The following is a 22,211-nucleotide window of genomic DNA, read 5'->3' as shown; positions in this document are numbered from 1 at the left end:
ATGTGCTTGACATGAAGGTGAAAAAATAACTTCCAAACACATTTCCCAAAGAGGATAACCGAAGACTGAAGTCTTTAGCTGATTACAAGTCTTTTTTTTTCATTGTTGTCCAACGAACTTTAGTAGTATACAATATATTATACAGAATTTACATCTTAATACATCCAAACCAAAAAGACAAAATAAAAAACTAAAAAACAAACAAATATGCTTGAGTGTACAAATGGACTGAGCTGATTACAAGGATTATCGTGCTGCCTACGTCACAATGCAAAACCTGCTGGTCGCGCGCTGATTGGACGCACGCGTCTCTCTGAGTTCCTCCGCTGGAAACACATGCGAACCGACCCGATCCGTGCCCTGATCCTCGAACCGAACCGAGCCCAAGCCCATGCTGGAAGATGGCCGAGTTGAGCGCAGTCCGACAGGAACTTGTGAGTATTTTTTACCAGCGCCGTGTTTTTTTCTGTGGACTGAAAGCCGAGTGTCCTGCGTCACACACGGAAACTAGTGTCAGCAGTGTGAACTAGACTGGAGAATTCGCTCGTGTTGATGATTTAAACCCATAATAATAATAACAATGATTAAAACTCATGTACATACCCTCGTGTTCTTCCAAACCTGTATATACTTACTTCTGAGGAACACAAACGGAGGTGTGTAGCAGAATGTTGTTGACGCTTCTCTTACAGTGGAAGTGAATGGGGACTGGAGCTTTCAAGAACAAAAACGACGAACAAAAGTAGTGCATACGACTCTACTAACTAACACTATTATCTACAACTTTGGTGCTTAAACACAAGTTTGTTTTTAGTCATGTCAAATGAATGACTTGGTATTTGCCTGCCAACTTTAAATATGCAGAAGATTTTTAATGAACAATGATTTCGATTCAAAAGACTTAGGATATAGGTCATATGGGGCACTTTTAAGATATTTTCATGGTGATTTTTGTCCTTTGGGGGTTTGATAGGTCCAGTCCCCATTCACTTTCATTGTATAGAGGAAAAGAGCATTGAAATTGTGCATTTCGTGGATTTCTATGTTCTCTGCAACATTACGTTTTAGGTAAAGGTTCACGCATGAATCAGTTTTTCCAGCAAAGTTTACTTTCCACCTGTTCAGCTCTGTGTCCATACATGTAATTTGCATGTGTTTTGTCTTCCTCTTTACTTCCTGGTTGTGCTTTATCTGCCACAGAGAAACAGAAATCTGAGCAGTTCTTTCGGGGAGTCTCGGTGTACGTCACCGCAAAAAGATGAGCAACAAAAACTGGTAATGACTCGGCAAACAACGTTTTGTTTGTATTTGCTTGTTGTTTTGTCTCATGACCCTGTCCTGTGTGTGATAGGCCGTGCCGTTCTGTGGCGGCATCCGGGGCGGACTGCGACCGGGGAAGAAAATCACGATCATGGGCGTCGTGAACGCAGATCCAGACAGGTAGCTCATGTCAACACACACACTCGCACCTTGGACACATGCAGGGACGCTCGCTGTTGTGCGTTTCATCTTATCTGTGTAACTCAAGTGATCAAAGTCTGTTTTCCAGCGTTTCAGAGGTTGGACAGAAAACCTTCTGATAAAATCACGACGTCTAGACGTTTGCACTTTCTTGAGTGCGTGACCTTGTTTTGGTTGCTTCACTCTCTAATTTAAACTCAATGTTGAGTGTTCTTGCTCTCTCTCTCTCTCTCTCTCTCTCGGACAGTTTCGACATCAGTCTGACGTGCGGGTGTGAAGACGTGGCTCTGGATATGTGTGTACGATTCGAAGACCGGGAGATTTTGCGAAACGCCTGTGTTTCTGATAGCTGGGGTGAGGAGGAAAGGTCAATACCATATTTCCCCTTCATCGCAGAGCAGCCTTTCAGGGTCAGTATCACCATCACTATCAGCTGAATTTAACAGAAATAACAGACCTAAACCTGTGTTGTTGAATTAAAAACGAGCCTGCTGTAATTTCTGAAGTCATGCTTTGATGAGTCTGTCTTATGTTTTCTGTCTGGGATGTTTGTTCAGGTCGAGATCCATTGCGAGCACCCGCGCTTCCTTGTGCTCGTGGACGGCCATCAGCTGTTTGACTTCTACCATCGCGTGACGCCGCTGACGTCCATCGACACCATTCAGATCAGCGGCGGAGTGACCATCACCAAGCTGAACTGAAGTGAAAGAGCGGTGAAGACTGTCTGTGATACTGAAGGACACTCTAGAATCTGTAGAGCTGATGAATTGAACTTGAAACCTCTTTTTGAGCTGTGAGGAGGCATTTCTTTTCATGAGTATCATAATTCTTCTGCTGAAGTCAACATGAAACGGCATTCGCAAACCATTTTCTCTGGTAAATAATTGGTAACACTTTACAAAAGTACAATAATAATTAATATAAGTATTTTTCATTGTTAGTTCTTGGTAACTAATGTAGTTACTCAACGTTAAATGGAACCTTATTGTAAAGTGTGTTTTTCCCATCAGCATTGTGAAAAGTGGCCGTTTTACACCAGAAAACTGCTGCTGGTGAACACTATTAAAGGTGCAGTAATCGATTTCAGAGAAACATTGTTGATACTTGAAATTGAAATTTGAAGCGAAGCAAAATAATGCTTTGCGAAGATGACGAACGACAAGGAAGAACAAAAATTGAACATACAGTAGAATAAACAACCAAGAGTTGGTTGTTAGTCGCCAGCAGCACACTCTCTCTCCTCTATTATGAGTAGACACGCCCCCTACTGCTGATTGGCTCACTCTCTTTCCTCTATCACGAGTGGACACGCCCCCTACTGCTGATTGGCTCACTCTTTCTCCTCTATCACGAGTGGACACGCCCCCTACTGCTGATTGGCTCACTCTCTCTCCTCTATCACAAGTGGACACACCCCCTACTGCTGATTGGCTTACTCTCCTCTATCACGAGTGAACACGCCCCCTACTGCTGATTGGCTCACTCTCTCTCCTCTATCACAAGTGGACACACCCCCTACTGCTGATTGGCTTACTCTCCTCTATTACGAGTGGACACGCCCCCTACTGCTGATTGGCTCACTCTCTCTCCTCTATCACGAGTGGAAACGCCCCGTACTGCTGATTGGCTCACTCTCTCTCCTCTATCATGAGTGGACACGCCCCCTACTGCTGATTGGCTCACTCTCTCTCCTCTATCATGAGTGGACACGCCCCCTACTGCTGATTGGCTCACTCTCTATCACAAGTGGACACACCCCCTACTGCTGATTGGCTTACTCTCTCTCCTCTATCACGAGTGGACACGCCCCCTACTGCTGATTGGCTCACTCTCTCACCCGAGTGGACACGCCCCTTCGGCTGATTGGCTCTCTCTCACCCCCATCATGAGTGGACACACCCCCTACTGCTGATTGGCTCACTCTCTCTCCTCTATCATGAGTGGACACGCCCCCTACTGCTGATTGGCTCACTCTCTCTCCTCTATTACAAGTGGACACACCCCCTACTGCTGATTGGCTTACTCTCCTCTATCACGAGTGAACACGCCCCTACTGCTGATTGGCTACTGCTGATTGGCTCTCTCCTATATCATCATGAGTGGACACGCCCCCTACTGCTGATTGGCTCACTCTCTCACCTGAGTGGACACGCCCCGGTGTTGTGCTGCTCGGTCCGATCCACATTTCTCAGAAATCACTTACTGCACCTTTAAATTACGTCAGTAGAGACTTTTCAGAGGAAGAGCAAATTAAAGATTATGAATACAAAATATTAAAAATAACTAAGTTAAGCACAATAAGAGCAAGAGTATGAATTCAGAAGGTAAAAGGAGTTTTGGTTTTATGTTGACTTTACAGCGTTAAAATAGAGATGCCATAACTCTTATAACAGCACACTTTAGAAACGAATGAATGAATGAATGAATGAGTCCAGATGTTGATGCACAACTAACAAGCTTCATTGGAGAACCTGTTATGAAAAGCTATAAATGAACGTACTGCCTGAATTTAACAGTTGCTCTCCAGCTAATGTTCTCAGGTGAGATTGTTTATTTATTTCCTGAATGCGTGTTTATAAACTACACAGTGTGATTTGAGAGTTTCGTATGTTTTACAGTAATAGTGATCATTCCATTGTTATTCCGTTGACAAGCACTTGTACTTAAAAGCTCTGAATTTTATGTTTAGTTAAAGAGACAAGACAACGCGATGAAGTGAAGTTCCTTTAGGTGCTTTCGTTACTTGAGACCAGAAGAATAAAACCAGGGAGAAAATCTTTCCATTCCAGTGCTTTTAAATGGCTGTTCTGTATTTATGGTCACTGAGCAGTGAGCACACGGTTATACACATAATAAAAGTCTTCTAATGAACGATATTGTGTCGTGAGTGATGATTGTAGCAAGGCTGCACACACTATTGACCAGTACTGTAGATCATTTGAATAAACCAGGAGCTTGTAGAAAAACAACGTACGAGTGAAAGTTTAGCTATACTGAGGTACAGAGAGATGTTTAAAACATGACTATGACTGGAGTATCGCCGTCCTGTTACGTGAACATTTCTCTCCCTGTCTGGAGAGTTTCATTTGGATGTTTCCAGCTCATGGAAATATAAGACTCTTGTCGTCTTCCTGCATATTGTGCTGTAAACTCTTGGCTTCGGTTTTCCTGTTGCCGTTCTTATCTCTATTCTGCTTCCTGATGACTGAGTATTATAGTAGAGTTGTTTCTTAATCGTTTTCCTTTCAGTAGATATGTGAAATGTGCTATTTTATTTGCTCTGGATCCAGAAAATGATCCTGGCTTGATTCAATATCTGTAGAAAAACCTACTGAGGGAGTATAGTGTTTATATTATATTATATTATATTATATTATATTATATTATATTATATTATATTATATTATTTCAAATTTGGGTCCATGAAAATGTTTAGAGAAAAACAAATCATGCAGAGTGTAAAATAAATTATAAAAAAGTAGTAGTAATAATAATAATAATAATACAATAAATTTAAATACATAATAAAAAGTACATTATAATAAATATTAACCATTTTATTAAAATAAAATTTTATTAAAGCAAATATTTTAGATTAGATTAGATTAGATTAAAATAATAAAATAAATAAAACATATAACAGTACAGTAGAAAAAACGTAATGGAACTGAATAGAAACTAAATATTTTCCAAATTATATTTTACACATATTAATAATAATATTTTTTTCACAGTATAAATTTAGTTTTAGGCAAAACAATGTATTTCCTAAAATGCATAAATAATAAAAAAGATTTAAATAAATAAATAGAAAAAATAATGTAACTAAATAGAAACTAAACATTTTTCAAATTATGCTTGAATGTATTTATAATAATAATATTCAACAGTATAAATTGATTATTTAGGTAGAACCTTATCAAATTTTTTTCAAAAAAAATAAAGATTAAAATAAATATTAAAAAATAGATTAAAATAAGATTACAATGTACAAAATACATTAATTACATAAATAAATACAAATGAATAACAATAAATAAATGTTTATTAATAATACATAAATAATAACATTAATAATACAATATAATACAGCACTATAGTGAGTAACTTAATATATTTTCCAAATGATATTTAACACATTTATAATATTAATTTGTCACAGTATAAATTGGGTCTTTATACATAAAAATGTATTTCTGACTTTTACATGTTAGTAATTCAGTGCTGGGTTTAGTTGAAATTTCCCAAATCAGCTTCGACCAATCAACATGAGAGTCCAGAAGTGCCACACCACAGCCCCTGATGCATGCTGGGTAATCCTCGGGAAAAGAGCAGGATACTCACACACACTGTCATACACACACACACACACATACACACACAGACTGACAGAGAGAGCTCGAGCCAGTTGTGTGTGTATGTAAGAGCTACAGATGCTCGCCGTGAGGATGGACGCATCACTCCGGACTCCTGAGGTAAGAAGATGATTGACAGCTGCGCGAGAGCTAGCCGTTAGCATCGAGGCTAATGCTAGTGTTAGCTTGCTAGCATCGCCCTTGTTAATCAATGGGTTCTGATGCTACATTGAGTTTGCATGCTAACTGAATAAGTTTGCGCTTCTAAATCACCTAGAGAAAAATAACATGATTGTTAAGGCAACTTTTTCCATTGTTTAGAAAGAAGCAGCTTGTTTTGACAGTGAGAAATAACTCAGTTTATGCTGTCAGGTGTAATTTCCCTGCTGTGATCAGGCTAACGGCTAATTGCTAACTGCTAGCCGGAATGTAAACATCACCAAAACGATTCGATTCTGTCCAAAAGACTAAATGTCAGTTTAATTCGGATTTAATCTAGGATAAATACAGTTTAGGCTAAACTAATCCATTCAGCTGGTTTGTGTACGTTAGTTATTATGGAAAGTTGTATCAGTTTATGTCCTGTAGGCCTGCTGTTTCTTGACAGCTGTTATATTAAAATCAGTTTATTTATATGAAATCACTGATTTAATAACTGTTCTCTTAAAGTGTGTCCTATGTACTCGAAAACTTTCATTTAACAGCAAAATGTAATCAAACGTTGCTTTTGTACCTCAGAAGAGTTAAAGTACTGCAATACAGTCATCATATGAGTAATATGAATGTTGAGTTATGATTATAGATATTTATAGATGTAGTGCCATTTAAATGGATTTATCCTTATAGGAAAATATAGTATTTCTGTCAATCTGATCAAATGAATGATGATGTCCTTCATCGCATGTTAATTTTTATTCATTCAATTTACAATAATATGAAACAGAATAGTAAATTATTCAATTGGAAATCTGATGCTTTCTGGTACGTTTTTGTGTGTTTGTGCTAGAACAGAGAAACCTTTAAATGGCATATGTGTCACTAAAGTGGTGCGAATGTAAACTGTGGTTTGGCAAAGATCATGTCATTGTTTGAGCCTTTTTTCAGTTCCCAGGACAATAGACCGTTTTATTTGGTTTGTGCTTTTTCTCTACTTTGTAAATAATTGCATTCAGTGACTGAATTCTTCTGGTTTATTTATTCACGACTCCCTGAATTGATCCGGTTTCCCTGTTGCTCCACTACTTCTCCTAGTATTAGCACTTAATTAGTGTCTAATTTGAAGACAATCTGTCTGGTTTTACTCTCGTTGATTTGATTTGAGTTAGACAACAAGAGCCGGTGTCTGTGAAGCACTTTTCTAGTGAGCGGCGCCATCAGGAAGCGATTGTTCAGTGGGATTGCAGTGGTTATCAGTGCTTTGAATAGACATAATTAACACAGGATTATTCATATCAAGATTAAGAACATTTATTGATGGTTGTCTCTTGTCTCAAAAGCTCCTTTTAAGGTATTAAAGCACAAGCAGTGTGGGATTATTCACTCACTAAAATGTAATATTTAGTGTTTTTGTAGCGCAGAAGTGAAAGTGTTTCATGTGTTTGCAGTGATTAGACGCTGATGTAGAAAAGCGAGGCTCGTGTTGGTTAAGGAGGAAGCGTGTGCAGAAACTCCTGCTGTTTAAAACATGCAGCGTTGCAGAAGGCGTGACTCTCTTTGTGTGTCAGAAATCATTTCCAAATGACTCTTTCCATTTCAAATTAAATGTAATTACAGTTTTGGACTAATCCTGTGGGCATCCTGACACTTTAATTATATTAATAGCTTTCCAACAGTCACCATGGCACTTGCGTTGTAGGGCCGGCCGCACAATTTTGGGGTAAAAAAAAAAAAAAAAATTATGTTAAAAATTGTGATTTAAATGTTTTTGTGTGGTTGTTATATCAATAAGACTGTAAAATAATAATATAATTTTTTTATTATGATTACTGTTATTACTAAATAAAAATATTAAACTAAACAAAAACTATTACTAATATTATATATCACTGTAAAATTTTAAAATAAGTAATTAAGAAAAATATACCAATAATTATATTTTACTGTACAACTGAAAAAGTACAATAATAATATTTATTGCTGTCTTAATTTATTCTTATTAAAATGTTAAAAAAATCAATCTTTTATTTTAGTGGAAAAACTCAAGGAGCTCTTAAAGCTTTGGTGAAGAGTATGGGAAGATGTTTGGCGTAGGCTATATTGCGTTCCCAAATCCACAAAAAGATGAATAGATGTGATTATTAAATTACAAAGGCTGTGATTTAATTAAACACACACACACACACACACACACACACACGCAAACACTACATGTTTCAGAGTGAATTAGGGCTGTGAAACGATCTAGCGCATTCAAAATAAAAGTATGCGTTTACATAATATGTGTGTGTGTACTGTGTATAATTATTCTGTATATATAAACACACACACATGCATGTATATATTTAAGAATGTATATATTATATATATATATAGCCTATATAAATATAAATATTTTATATAACAGTTTTTTCTTAAATGTATACATGCATGTGTGTATACTGCACACAGTACACACACACATATATTATGTAAACACAAACCTTTATCATTTACACAAGGAGCTCATAATCCAGTGTTTAAGAGCAGCTCAATTTGAGACTTAAAACACTGGATCACCCTTTTTATATTATCGTTATTAATGGTGGATGATATTAATAATTATTTATATTGTTGTTTCTGTTGATATTATCATTCATTGAGTTGTATACATTTTATAAATGTATTTTGTTTTCCTTTGCTTTTTTGTAAAATGTAAAATAAAAAAATAAAATAAAAAAAACACTGGATCATGAGCTGCTCGTGTGTAAATGAACACGGTGCTGCGCTTCACTCTGAAACATGCAGCGCATATATTTGTCTTTTATTTAAATTAATCATGCAGTTTCATTTGCCAAGAACACTTTCTCAAACAATCACAAATCTAGATCTAGTAGTTGCCAAAATCTTGCCTTGTGTCTCATTGGAAGATACTGGTCTGTAAGATTACAATTTGTACTTGTTTTGCCACAGTCATATTCATGATGCTAATCTAGTGTACATTGCTTTGCTAATCTGCTGCAGGCGTGAGCTCTTGGCCGTGTGTTTCTGCTCAGGTCCCCATGGAGCCTGACGTGATACGCATGTACTCCTCCTCTCCCCCCCCGATGGAGGACGGCGTTGAGGACGAGGACGATGAATTCAGCGACTTCACCGGCGTCCCGAACAGCACCAGCTTCTCGGAGTTCGACACGCCCACCTCGTTCAACCAGAATCGGGCTTTAAACGCCACCTCGCCGCCGGAGCTACTGAGCAACGGGAGAATCGTGGGACTGTCGTCTCAAACCGCTAAGGCTAATGGCGTGGTGCCTAGCCAGACTGGGACGCCCAATGGCAGAACGGTTAGTGTGGAGGAACTTAAAAAGTTGACCGAGCATCAAGCTCACATCACGTCCCTGGAGTTTGCAACCGGATCTCGGACTGATAGCGACTGCAATGGCACCGCTGAAGTGCTAACGAACGGATTTGCAACGTTAGACCAAGTAGGAAGCCCTCCTACGCCACGCAAAAACAATGAAAGTCCAGATGATTTTGCAGATTTCGCTGCTTTTTCAAATGCTGAACACAACCAGCCTTCAAACACAGACTGGGAACATTCAAATCAACCGGCGCAGAACGACATTAGCGACGGTGTTGTTGAAGTGCGAGGAGCTAGTAAAGTGGACGACAGCAGGGATTCGAGAAACACAGGGTTTGGATTCCCTTTGGAAAACTTGGAAGGTCTCAGCAACGGCAGCTTGAGTTTCCATGAAGGGTCGGATTTAGATCAAAAGGATCTAGAAGTTGATGCTACTGAAGCTGTTAGCACAGCGCAACCGCTAGCCATTAACGGTATAGCCGATGATAGCGGCATTTCGCCCGACTCTGAGGAGAGATGTAGTGCTGAACAATCAGATGAGAAAGGCTCAGAGAACGAAGAAACGGAGACGGAAACAGAGACTTCCTTCGGTCGGCCGCTATCGACAGACGCACTCGAAGAATTCGGCGACTTTAGCACGACGGGATCCGTTCCTTCGCCTCCGCTTCAGGAGGACACTGCCACTCCGGCTGATCACAGCCAACTTGCCGAGGACGACGATGAGGATTTCGGAGATTTCGGGGACTTTGGCGACGCTAGCTCATTTAGCGTGACTGGATTTGCTGATTTTGACCAGCAGGGGGCCACAACGCTAGTCGCTCAGGCCGAAACGGACCCCAAAATGGAGGGTGAAGACGATGAATTTGGCGATTTTGACGCATCACAAGAACCTAGTAAAACGGATTTGGCAGGTGAGGAAGCAACTACGTTTGCAGAGTTTCCTGGAAGTGACAGTTTTGCGGATTTCAGCTCCGCGCAGGTGGACAATGCCGGTGATACCGGAGGATGGCAGGCTTTCTCTGAGCCGGATCAGAGCCAGAATGGAGAGGAATCGTGGGCAACGTTCGGGCAGGAACAGGATTCATTGTGTACTGAAAAAACTGGAGACGAATGGCACGGGAGCCAGGCGGTTACAGCGCCCCCTACTGGTGCGGAGGAGCGCAAAAGTTGCACAACGGTAGGTCTGATTATCTAAAATATTAGTTGGTTGATTTATATTCACTGTTTTTCACTTTGTCCCATTCTGTTCCTCAATTTGTTGTCCTAAACGGTGAAAGGGATTGAAAACTGGCAGGGAAATGATACCAGATTCAGGAATGCACCTGGACCGGATGGTTTACTCTTTCTACATGACTGATTAAGCATTAATCTCTTTCATTAATTTCACTGTACAAGTTAGTCATTAAGTCGAAACTAAATGCATGTTAAAAACAGAATAACACTTTATTTTAAAATTTCTCTCACTCTAAGCGTAAAGATCAATAACACACAAATATTGGGTAATATATTCAGCTTTTAATTGCACTGGGCTATTATCATCAGTCATTTTCTGTAATAAATGTGCACTATCATTCAGAAGTTTGGGGTCAGTAAGAGCTGTAGCAACAGTAATATTGTGAAACTGTTTTCTATGTGAAGATTTGTTAAAATATAATATATTCCTGTGATCAAAGCTGAATTTTCAGCATCATTACTTCAGTCTTCAGGGTCACATGATCCTTCAGAAATTATTCTGATTTGATGCTCAAGAAACATTTCAGATTATAATCAATGTCGAAAATAGTTGTGCTGCTCAATATTTTTGTGAAAATGTGATTGGCATCACAAGAAAAAAACAGCATTTACTTGAAATAGAATTTTTTGTAACATTAAACATGTCTTTACTGTCACTTTGGATCAATTTAATGCTGAATTAAAAAAACAAAAACAAAAAATCTTACTGACCCCAAACATTTTGAACAGCTGCTTATGTATATAATCAATGTTTCTCTCACCTCGTCCACTATCTTGGATTTAGTTAAACTGGCAGTTCTATATTTCGGAACAATCTTTTATTTATTTATTTTTTCATAGAATTTTTATTGTTGCAAACTGCATTTTTACATTTTATACCACCCCACCCACCATAAGCAACCCTATCCAGCCCCAACAAAGCAATCCCCAATCTGATCAACAGGACATCTGAATATCAACAAATAAATAATTAAATAAATAATAGAAATTAAATTAAATAAATAAAAATAATTACATATATGCATGGAAGGTCTTTGTTGAAGCCGTTGTTTTCTGATGTGTTTTCCACTAAGACTGCGCTGTTCAGCCGTTTGGAGAAGATCTTCCAGGCCAGTTTCGAGCTGGTTCTCGCCCCTCGGGTGGAGGAAGACGTGACCACGCTCAACACCTTCCTCAAACCCCCTGACACATCCGAACAGGAACACAGAGACGACGGGTGAGGAGCCGCGAGTGTGTTTGCTGAGGGCCAGATGCTGTAATGAAGTCTTCATGGTTTTGCTGTGGTCTCTGTCTCCTCCTGTGGGTTCTGTAGGGCGTTGCGGGACGTGTGGCAGCAGCTTCAGGATGTTAACAATGCCTACGGGCTCCGGTACCAGTGGGGCGGCTCTCACACCAATAAAGCCCTGCTCTGCTCTCTCGGCATTGACACCAGAAATATAGTGAGTTGGATTGTGAAAAAAAGTTTTTTGTCTTTAAAGTGGACCATGTTTAACTTTCTTTAGTGTGTATTCTTGATGTTTGAGCATGAAAAAGTTACAAAGTCCCTCCAGCGGGTGTTATTCTCTACATCAGTGTCTCTGGCTACGTTTACACACAACCAAATAATCCGTTAGTAATGGGATTGACGGCTCAATCGGATTGAAAAGCCTTCAAGTAAACACCTTAATCGATACGATTGAGCTCGATCCAAATGTATTTTCGATCGTATTGAAAGGGGGGGTTTATTCCTTTTCTAATCCGATCGAGAGAACACATAAACACTTGATCGGATTGAAAACCGAGACTGAAAGGACTGCGCATGTGCAATGACATTGAAATAGAGTAATGACGTGTGACGCGGGGAACAAGCTGTTGTTCATGTTGAATAAAGTGTCGTATAAATGAGTGTCCCGTCATTCTAAACTTCTCCTTTCACTCAGCGTCTGTGAAGTGGAGCAGGACAATGTCCCACCAGTCTTTGTTTCAGACTCTCATCCACAGACGATGCAGATGGGAGGGGCATTTTTACTGCGTGATGAATATTAGCAGCACGGCACAACGGTTCATATGCTCATTGTCTCCAAATTCTGATCAGAAATGGATAAATATTAAGTCGGCTGTTTAAAACAAATAATGAACCAATTTAGGAGATGGTTATCATGAGCAAAAGGCACATACAAACTCTTTATATTCGTGCAGAATATATTCATTGCATGTCAAAAAATCTATTCCGATTTGAAGCTTGTGACATAAACGCGAACATCAACCCGATCACATGTTTAGCGTTCATGTAAAGTTGTAAACACTACGTTCGGATTCGTCAATCGGAAATCGATTGAAACAGAAGTTGTGCTTGTAAACGTAGCCACTGTTTCTGAACTAGGGCTTTCAGAATGGCTGAAAAGCTAAATTAGAATTTCTTTCTGAAATATTAGCAAAATTCGACTTGTATTCAAATTCTTAAGACAATACTTAATTTTATGGGGGAAAGTACTGTATGCCCACAAGAGGGCGCAAGTGAGCGCAAAAGCAAATATAAACCAAATCAAGCATCGCATCATTCACTTTTTAAAGTGCATTAACTTTTGAAACATTTGTTCTTACGTAAAATATAATTTCCTTAATGTGCATGCAAGGAAAATTAGGCTACAAAAGTGCATAAAACGGTGTAAGTGCATCAGTAACCTGAGAAAACACGCTTCAACACACAGCGTAATGTACTAGATGAACAAAAGATAGCACACTGCCATTCAGAAACAGTCCATTTCTACTCACCACATCTACATATTGTTCGGCAGCTTTATTATTTATTTGAGCATTTTTTTTGACAGTGTAGTCTTGAGTTTCTTCCGGGAATGAACACGTCACAGTATTCCTCATTTAAATAATTAATATGCAGAATAAAGGGGCGGGGCCTGGTTGAGTTAGTTAGTAGTGTGTTGAAACTGGCGGTTATGGTAAGGGGGCGGGACATTTCCCAAACACACTTGACCAATCACAGCACACTATATGGGGAAAATAATGTGTTTTGAACATTCAAGCATGAAAAGCTGTTCTAGTAGACCCTAAAAACTAATCAAGACTCAATAATATGCCTCTTTAACTTTTCTCCTCTTCTGTTTGTGTCTCTTTCTCCTCAGCTGTTCACGGGCCATAAAAAGCAGCCTGTAATTGTGCCAATGTACGCTGCCAGTCTGGTGAGTCGAGCCCAGCTGCAGGCGATCTGTGTGTGTGTGTGTGTGTGTGTGTGTGTGTGATGCTGGTTTATTTTAAACCAGTGTGTTTAATCAATCATTCAGTTCAATTCACATTTATTTGTATAGCGCTTTTCACAATACACATCGTGTCAGAGGAAACTGTCTAAGTTATGCATTTCAGAAATCTACACATACAAAAATCACAGTTAGCTAAAAGTTTATTAATTTAAACGATGTAATAATTTAAGGCAGAAACAATGACTCATTGAAGTAATGAATACTTGTTTGTTAACAAATGATTACGACATTTAGAAGAGAGAAAGAAAGTGATCTGAGACCTGATCTGTGTGTGTGCAGGGGATGCTGGAACCCACGAAAGAGCCGGTGAAGCCCGTCTCCGCCGCTGAGATGATCGCCTCGATAGCACAATCTCCTGCAGTCGTCTCGGAGCTGAGCACCTGTCCTCCAGACGCCGCGCAGGTGAGCGCCTTCACTGACCTTCATCTGATCAAACGCTTCACTCAGAAATAGCAATATTGCAGCATATATCCGCATACATAATGTATACTCAGATAAAGCGAGATCTCAATGATTGTCTGTATGGTTGCAAAATGTAACGATATTATCGCTCAGCTCTATATAAAGTTGGATATATAAGTATAGAGTTATCCGTGTACATACATTACATTTGTGTGGGAGGATATATACTATATACAACCCTCTACAATGTATATGCGAGTAAATCTTTACTCTGGGCGATTAAATAATGTGTATAAGTAGCCATTAGCTAATAAATTCCTAGATTTTATTTGCCAGTGTGTGTTCGAGGCTAAGTATAATTTTAGCATAGATCTATTTTGACTCGCTGAACACTCTTATTGAGCGCTTGAGGGTTTCGCTCTCCGTCAAGCGATCTGTACTATTTCATTGCAGCTCAGTGAACTTTTAAAGGGATAGTTCACTTTGAAATAAAATTTTGGTATGTTTTAGCTTACCTCAAGGGCATCGAAGATGTAGGTGTCTTTGTTTCCGTAGTAGTTTCAATTTTGATATTTTTAAGTCAAACCGTTCTTGTCTGTCAGTCATATAATGCAGGTCTATGGTCACTATCTGAAAGAGCATGCACAGAGTCCAAATTAAACATGATTTAATGACTCCTAAATGTAAGTACACATTGATGGAACGGACAGTATTTATATAGTTTTTACCTCTACACAACCACGTCCAAGTGATCTGAGGGCGCGCGCGCATCCTGCTGTGTGACGTGTGCGCGCGTTCTGGCTTAGTCTGCGCAAGCGCTGGAAAGTGTACAAGAGGTAAAAACGATATAAATACTGTTTGTTTTCTCACACAAACCGCTCGTTTCGTGTCTTAGGCCATCAATGTGTACTTACGATGGGGAATTGTTTAATTTGGACTTCTCTGTGCATGCTCTTTGAGATAGTGACCATAGACCTGCATTATATGACTGACAGACAAGAACGGTTTGACCTAAAAATATCAAAATTGAAATTACTGCGGAAACTAAGACACCTACATCTTGGATGCCCTTGAGGTAAGCTAAAACATACCAAAATTTAATTTCAAAGTGAACTATCCCTTTAAGAAGATATGCCGGTTTCTCAGGTAGTGGGCGGAGCTAATGCGCAAATGGCAATCTCATTGGCTGGCCTTCAACCCTGTTTTGATTTCAGCAAATCAGTTTGAGTGAACGCTGAAAATGTGATTAATATTCATGAGCCCAGCAGCCCATCAATCCTTAGTGTGCGTTGTATTTAGTTATTAGTAGTAGAATTAATAGTAGTATTATTATCTTTTAATAATAATCAGTATTATCTATTTCTATTATCTATTTTCTTTTTACAGAAACACTGAATGACCAACAATATCTTAAGCACCACCAGTCCTGAGTTCAGTTAAAATGACAAATATGCATTCATACATGGTTACCATGTTTTTACCATGTTTATATATATATAGGTTGTATATAGCAAATCTCACCTGCTTGATTGCTTGTAGCATCACAAAGTGCAAATGATAAAGATTTATTATTATTTTTGCATTGCTTTTGTGATGAAACATCCAAAATCAGTAGCTACCACAATTTATAGCATCCCTTTCTTGATTTATTATTTGATCAAACTTAAAAAAAGTGGAAATAGTTACACAAAATTAGGATTAAAAATGCAAAAAACGGCACATTTCTAAGGCTAATGCACCAATCAGTAAATAAAATAATCACACATTTTAAAATATATCGAGATGTTTTATTTTTTGCATTACTTTGTTGTGATATGATGTTGTCTTTCCCCGTCAGGAGTCTCTTCCTCCCGTTCAGTTTGACTGGAGCAGCAGTGGCCTTACAAACCCTCTGGACGGTAACAGCCACCTCTCGTCTCTCTCACTAACACCACAGAGGAGAATGGAGGAGCTAAGCTCTTCTTGTTCTCGAGCGTCTGTCGGTGTGACGCTAGCCTGTAGATTAGCAGTCGTACAGTAGCCGTCTCTATGCTAATGTTGGATGTTCACGAATGCTTCTCGCTAACAGAAAGCAACACTAATCTGCTCATGTAGATTTCAACACTAATCCAGATCTGAGCGTATATGTCAACCTCTGCTCTCCTGTTTTCTCTCTCTCTGTCTGTCCGTAACCCTTCTCCTCTCTTCATCATCCCTCGTTCTCTCTGAAGCGAGTGGAGGCTCGTCTCTGCTCAACCTCGATTTTTTCGGCCCCGTGGACGAGTCGCCCTCCGGTCCGGCCACCTCCATACCAGGTTTGCTGTTTAACACCAGCGCTGTGTGTGTGTTCATGATCTCGGCTCTATTTGCATCCATATCTTTAACCGTCCTTTCAGACGACCGTTCTCGTATGCGTACCAGGGTTTGAAATGAACTTTTTCACTCACCGGCCAATTTGGCTACTAAATTTTTAAGTTACCGGCCATTCAGAACTTCTACTAGCCAAAGAAAAAGAAAAGGAAAATAAAATAAATTAAACACATTAACATTTGAAGTGGATCAAAAAAGTTCATCAAAGTTCATCATATTGTTCAAAATTCATGTATAACTTTGATGAAAGGTTTTGATCCACTTCAAATGTTGACTTCTGTATATATATTATAAAATTTGGATTTCATATATTCATTTCTTATTCAAACAAAATCCTGTCATCCAGCATTTCCTCTCTTACTCTTTCATTCTCATCCTTTTTACCAAAAATGTGTTTTAGGTGGACAGATCAATTCAGTACAAAGAACATATAACAGTCTTTTCTGTTAACCAAACGCTTTTTAATCTTCGCTTTTGCTTCAATGCAAATGAAGAAGCACACCGTTATTTGTTGTGTAGTGACGTGTGTGTTTAAGTAAGCCAGATATGCGCAGATTCTGCTCAATACGCTGTATTTAATAGATCATGATGACTCACGAGTTCAGTATTTGCACTAAATCTGTGCAGATTTGGCTTACACAAACTTCCCCAGCAAAGTGAGTAAATATAATAAGTATCCCGCCAAATCGGCCAGTGATCTGACAGCTTTATTATGGTTTTACCCGCAGTTGGCGGGTGTTAATTTCAAACCCTGATGCGCGCGTGTGGTGGTGTATCACACAGGTGTTCTGATATGTGTGTGATATGCGTGTGCAGGCGTGGACCCGGAGCTGTACGAGCTGACCCAAGCCAAGCTGGACGTCAGCGGGGGGGGCAGGAGAGTTGTGGATGCGTTCGCTCGCCTCATGTCCACCGTCGAGAAGACCAGCACCTCCACCAGGTCAGTGAGACTCACTCGTTCACACACACACACACACACACACACACGCACGAGTTTACAGGGATGCTGGATATCTGTGGGCATGGACTCATTATTTGATCCGACTGCCACGCTTTTACACAAAATTGAAACCATTGCAGCTCTTACATGTTGCAAACTGTGTTATGTGCAGCACTAGGTTTAATTTCATTTAGTGGTTGTCGTCCAGTTTTTATCCTTAGATATATGGTTATTTATTTGCATTTTTAATCCTACTTTGTGTGGACATTTTTTAACTTTTGTAAGTCTGATCAAATATAGGGTTAGCTCACCCAAAAATGTAAATTCTGTCGTAATTACTCACCCTCATGTCGATCCAAAGCTGTAAGACATTCGTTCATCTTCAGGACACAAATCTTTTTAATGAAATCTGAGAGCTTTCATTACACTTTCAAGGCCCAGAAAGGTAGTAAAGACATCATTAAAGTAACTCCAGCGCTTCAACCTTAATTTGATGAAGTGACACAAGTGCTTTGTTTGCACAAAAAAACATGATTTACCACTTTATTTATTTTATTTAATATTGACCTGCAGTCCATTGACACCACGACACATGCTTGTTGTCGACTCGAGACCGGAAGTTGTTCCGTGAACGCACTTTGGATAATATTATTTTGTAAATATAGAGGTACATTTTTGTAACCTGTGTCATCAAATTAAACCACTGGAGTCACATGGATTACTTTAATGATGTCTTTACTACCTTTCTGGGGCTTGAACGTGTTAGTTACGCTGCTCCAATGGAGGGACAGAAAGCTCTCCGATTTCATCAGAAATATCTTCATTTGTCCTCAGAAGATGAACAAAGGTCTTACGGGTTTGGGCTAGAAATTAATGACAGAATTTTCATTTTTGGGTGAACTAACCCTTTAAGAACGGGATGTTATAAATTGTGGTAGCTACTAGGGCTGAACGATACATCGAATTTTCATCGTCATCGCGATATGAACTCGCGCGATGAACTCATCGCAACAGACAGCCTGACACGATGAATAACGCCTGGTTCAGATTAAAAGATTTTTGTGTCTGTTACGATAGTCACGGTGTCAGATTACACGATTTAGACTCATAAAATCTTGTCATGTCGTGGACAAGAAACATGTCAGACTACACGTTGCTTTCCAACCAGTCATCGCGTGCCGTCACACGCACACATTCACTAGCAAACATTCACTCGCGCACACACACACACACTGTCCCTCGCTCACTCACTCACTCGCGCACACACACACTCACTGTCCCTCGCTCACTCACTCGCGCGCACACACACACTCACTGTCCCTCGCTCACTCACTCGCGCGCACACACACACTCACTGTCCCTCGCTCACTCACTCACTCGCACACACACACTGGCTCACTCGCACACACACACACACTCACTGTCCCTCGCTCACTCACTCACTCGCACACACACACTGGCTCACTCGCGCGCACACACACACTCACTGTCCCTCGCTCGCTCACTCACTCACTCGCGCGCACACACACACACTCACTGTCCCTCACTCACTCGCGCGCACACACACGCACACACTGTTGCTTGCACTCTCACTCACCTGTGCACACTCACTCTCGCTCACACTCAACCCGTCATGGAGGACCGTTAAAAAATGAAACATGCTAGTCTTTCTGTCGTGAAGCATCGCAGACGCGACGTAGGTTGTCGCCCACTATGACACACTACGAGACGAAACGATCGAATCTTGCGTCCCGACGCCCGTTGTCGTTTACGAATCTCCACGACACCCTACGTCAAACGGATCGTGCCAAAACCACACTAAAATCGTGTAATCTGAACCAGGCAGGTAATAAACGTTTGACCTAACACGCAAAGAACCTATTAAAGCACTAAGACATGGGAACAGTATAGCTAACATTCACATTTGAATATTTATCGCAAGTCATATCGTCATCGCAATATTAAACAATGTTATCGCACATCGCAGCTTTTCCTCATCGTGCAGCCCTAGTAGCTACTAATTTAGGGTGTCACACACATGTAATGCACAAATGTAGAAAAGCTGTTATAAAGATGAGTCTGATATCTTTCTCTGATTTGTCTGGTCTTTTTTCTGATTCGGGGGGTGTTTCCCGTATAACAACGTAACTCGCTGCTTCAGAAACTCATTGTTTCACTATCGATGCATCGTTGAAGAAATCAACTAGCCAGTCACGACTGTTTCCCGAAACCTAATTGTCGCAAAGTTGTCGTTTAACCACGTTAGTTAATGATGTCACGCACCTGTTGGAGTCGGCTAATAACTTCTTTTAATGAAACTGCTTGAGATCGAATTAGTGCCAGATGTTTTGCTATAAATTCCGAACACGGCATCTGAGGACTATATCTCATTTTTCCCAGTTATTTTGCTTCGCACATGCGCACTCTTCAAAAACGACGCTTTAAATCTAAAAACTAAAGCTAAAAGAGGTAAATGACATTTGTATTTATTCTAAATAAAAGACACAGGTTGTACTGAATGTCAGCTTGCTTATTTGGCCTCAGAAAAGGATTTATTAAGTCCACATGTCATACAAACAAGAAACTGCTTCTAACCACAGGTCGAGAGCTGTCGTTTCAGCCACAACTTTGCGATCCTGTGAATGCTCGTTGAACTGCTGATAAGGACAGAACTTTGACCACAGTTGGCTAACGATGCTTTCGGGAAACACACCCCTGCCTGATCTCTCTCTGATCTGCCTGATCTCGTTCTTTCTCTGATCAGTCCGATCTCTCTGTCTCTTATCTGTAATCTCTTTTTCTAAACGTATCTCTCTCTGATCTGCCTGATCTCTTACTAATATGTGACCCTGGATCATAAGTCGCACGGGTATATTTGTGGCAGTAGCCAACAATACATTGTATGGGTCAAAATTATCGATTTTTCTTTTATGCCAAAAATCATTGGGATATTAAGTAAAGATCGTGTTCCACGAAGAAATTTAGTAAATTTCCTACTGTAAATATATAAATCATTTATTTTTGTGAGTGAATGCAGCACAATCGCCAACATGGACAACTTTAAAGGAGATTTTCTCAATGTTTCGATTTTTCTGCACCCTCAGATTCCAGATTTTATAATAGTTGTATCTCGACCAAATATTGTCCTATCCTAACAAACCATACACCAATGGAAAGCTTATTTATTCAGCTTTCAGATTAAGCATACATCTCAATAATAAAAAAATACCCATGTGACTGATTTTGTGGTCCAGGGTCACATATGTCTAATATCTTTGATCCGATATTTCTCTTACTTTAATCTGATTTGTCTGGTTTGATATATCTTGCTAATATCTGATATGTCTGATCTCTCTGTCTCTGATGTTTTCCTGATCGGTCTGACGTGTGTGCTCTCTCTCAGCAGAAAGCCTGCGCAGAAGGAGGAGAATCTGAGCGCCGAGGCTCAGCGAGTGATCTCGGGCCTGCCGGATCTGTCGTTCATGCAGGCTAAAGTCCTCATGTTCCCCTCCACGCTGACTCCTCTCCTGCCCGACTGACGCGTTCTTCTCTCCGCCTCCGTCTCTGTGTGTCGCTCTCCAGTTTACTCCACATGATTTTAATTTCATCCTTTTGGTTTTCTAGCTCCTTTTTTTTGTGTGTGTGTCATTTTCCTGGGCGTTTTTAAGTTCAAATACATCATGCTATGTTAAGAGAAGAGTGTGTGAGATAATCAGCTGATGATCGATCGCTCCAGAGAAGAAAAAAACTGATCATTTTATTTGTAGAATGACAATAGGAAAAGAGTTTGTGTTTATATTAGAGCCAATCTGTATATAATCAGGGATGAGAGTTTCCTTTCGATTATCCTTCACGGTTAAGTTAATGAGAGAGAGAGGCACTTGCTGTTTTCGGTTGTTTGTTTTTATGAAACACTGGCTTAAAAGTCCTTCAGTGGCACAAATGATTATGTGAATGATCTGATTTGTATTTAGATATATAAATGCGTAGTTATATAGACTTGAAATCAAACCGCCTGCAAAATTTCCTTTTGATTTTGCGTAACAAAGGACTTTTTTTTAATCGTTTTGGCTATTACATTACAATCAATATTGGTATTACTTGTAGGTTTTAGTTTTTTTGATTTCACACATGCGCTAGTGAACACAAAATCCTTTTTTTTCTTCTTTTTTTCGTGCGAATAGTTTAAGAATGAACTTGCTTTCCTCACTGACAGAGTCCATCAACAACTATAGAAACGACAGCTTTTCCTCAATATTTTTGCTGCTTATTTTGTTGTTTGTTACTTTTTAATGTAAGTTGAAACCACTGGCTTCGGACTGTAATGTAGTGAAGGAATGGTTGAATGAATGATTAACTTGAATATATATATATATATAGCTGTATTGAGAATAAGGGACCAATATCTGCTGTAACGTTTTGCTCATTTTCCTGTCATCATTGTGTTTTTGGTCATGCCGTATCTGTGTTTTATTTAATCTGCCAAATCCTAAGCAACTCTTTTGGAGGACGTCTGCCGTCACAGTGGTCCTGTACGCCAGGAGTGCATGATGGGAAATGTTCACCAGAAAACATCTGTAAAGAGTTTCCCATCTTTTGGCTTTTTTTTTTTTTTTTTTCCTCCCAGTTCTTTTTTTTTGGTGTGTGTGTGTGTGTGTGTCATTGTTTATTCTGTCTCCTGGAGGATTTTGCACATTGTAAAGACATACAGAAGAACTGCTTAC

The 22,211-nt window shown here is 39.6% G+C and overlaps 2 protein-coding genes across 10 annotated transcripts; both read left to right on the top strand.

Annotated features, from left to right (window-relative positions):
* The first annotated feature begins 267 nt into the window (after nucleotides 1-267).
* lgalsla (lectin, galactoside-binding-like a) lies at nucleotides 268-4,332 on the top strand. Of its 2 annotated transcripts, XR_013819892.1 has the most exons (6): nucleotides 280-434; nucleotides 1,201-1,275; nucleotides 1,352-1,440; nucleotides 1,709-1,871; nucleotides 2,019-3,163; nucleotides 3,352-4,332. XR_013819892.1 is itself a non-coding variant. In XM_079859586.1 (5 exons), the coding sequence occupies exons 1-5, from the start codon at nucleotides 402-404 to the stop codon at nucleotides 2,160-2,162; spliced, it is 504 nt and encodes a 167-aa protein (XP_079715712.1). In that variant the 5' UTR covers nucleotides 268-401; the 3' UTR covers nucleotides 2,163-4,332. The 2 variants fall into 2 exon arrangements, 1 of the variants encoding a protein (XP_079715712.1); XM_079859586.1 differs by having other exon boundaries at nucleotides 268-434; nucleotides 2,019-4,332.
* A 1,416-nt stretch (nucleotides 4,333-5,748) lies between these two features.
* Nucleotides 5,749-21,033, top strand: aftpha (aftiphilin a). Of its 8 annotated transcripts, none has more exons than XM_079860753.1 (10): nucleotides 5,763-5,936; nucleotides 8,976-10,486; nucleotides 11,616-11,758; nucleotides 11,855-11,981; nucleotides 13,662-13,718; nucleotides 14,076-14,198; nucleotides 16,036-16,096; nucleotides 16,409-16,492; nucleotides 17,364-17,487; nucleotides 20,894-21,033. In XM_079860753.1, the coding sequence occupies exons 2-10, from the start codon at nucleotides 9,014-9,016 to the stop codon at nucleotides 21,024-21,026; spliced, it is 2,325 nt and encodes a 774-aa protein (XP_079716879.1). In that variant the 5' UTR covers nucleotides 5,763-5,936; nucleotides 8,976-9,013; the 3' UTR covers nucleotides 21,027-21,033. The 8 variants fall into 8 exon arrangements, with proteins under 8 accessions (XP_079716882.1, XP_079716879.1, XP_079716878.1 ...); XM_079860752.1 differs by having other exon boundaries at nucleotides 20,891-21,033; XM_079860751.1 differs by having other exon boundaries at nucleotides 5,777-5,936; nucleotides 9,008-10,486.
* The last annotated feature ends 1,178 nt before the right edge of the window (nucleotides 21,034-22,211 follow it).

The sequence above is a fragment of the Squalius cephalus genome, assembly GCF_949319135.1.
Source record: "Squalius cephalus genome assembly, chromosome: 2".
Taxonomy (NCBI): Eukaryota; Metazoa; Chordata; class Actinopteri; order Cypriniformes; family Leuciscidae; genus Squalius; species Squalius cephalus.
This window is presented reverse-complemented; position numbering and strand designations above follow the sequence as displayed.

Coding starts and splice junctions, on each gene's coding strand:
- aftpha (XM_079860750.1), top strand. CDS start 5,895: ATGCTCGCCGTGAGGATGGACGCATCACTCCGGACTCCTGAG. Junction 13,719..14,075: donor CAATGTACGCTGCCAGTCTG/GTGAGTCGAGCC, acceptor GTGTGTGTGCAG/GGGATGCTGGAACCCACGAA. Junction 14,199..16,035: donor GTCCTCCAGACGCCGCGCAG/GTGAGCGCCTTC, acceptor TTTCCCCGTCAG/GAGTCTCTTCCTCCCGTTCA.
- lgalsla (XM_079859586.1), top strand. CDS start 402: ATGGCCGAGTTGAGCGCAGTCCGACAGGAACTT. Junction 435..1,200: donor GCGCAGTCCGACAGGAACTT/GTGAGTATTTTT, acceptor TATCTGCCACAG/AGAAACAGAAATCTGAGCAG. Junction 1,441..1,708: donor GTGAACGCAGATCCAGACAG/GTAGCTCATGTC, acceptor TCTCTCGGACAG/TTTCGACATCAGTCTGACGT.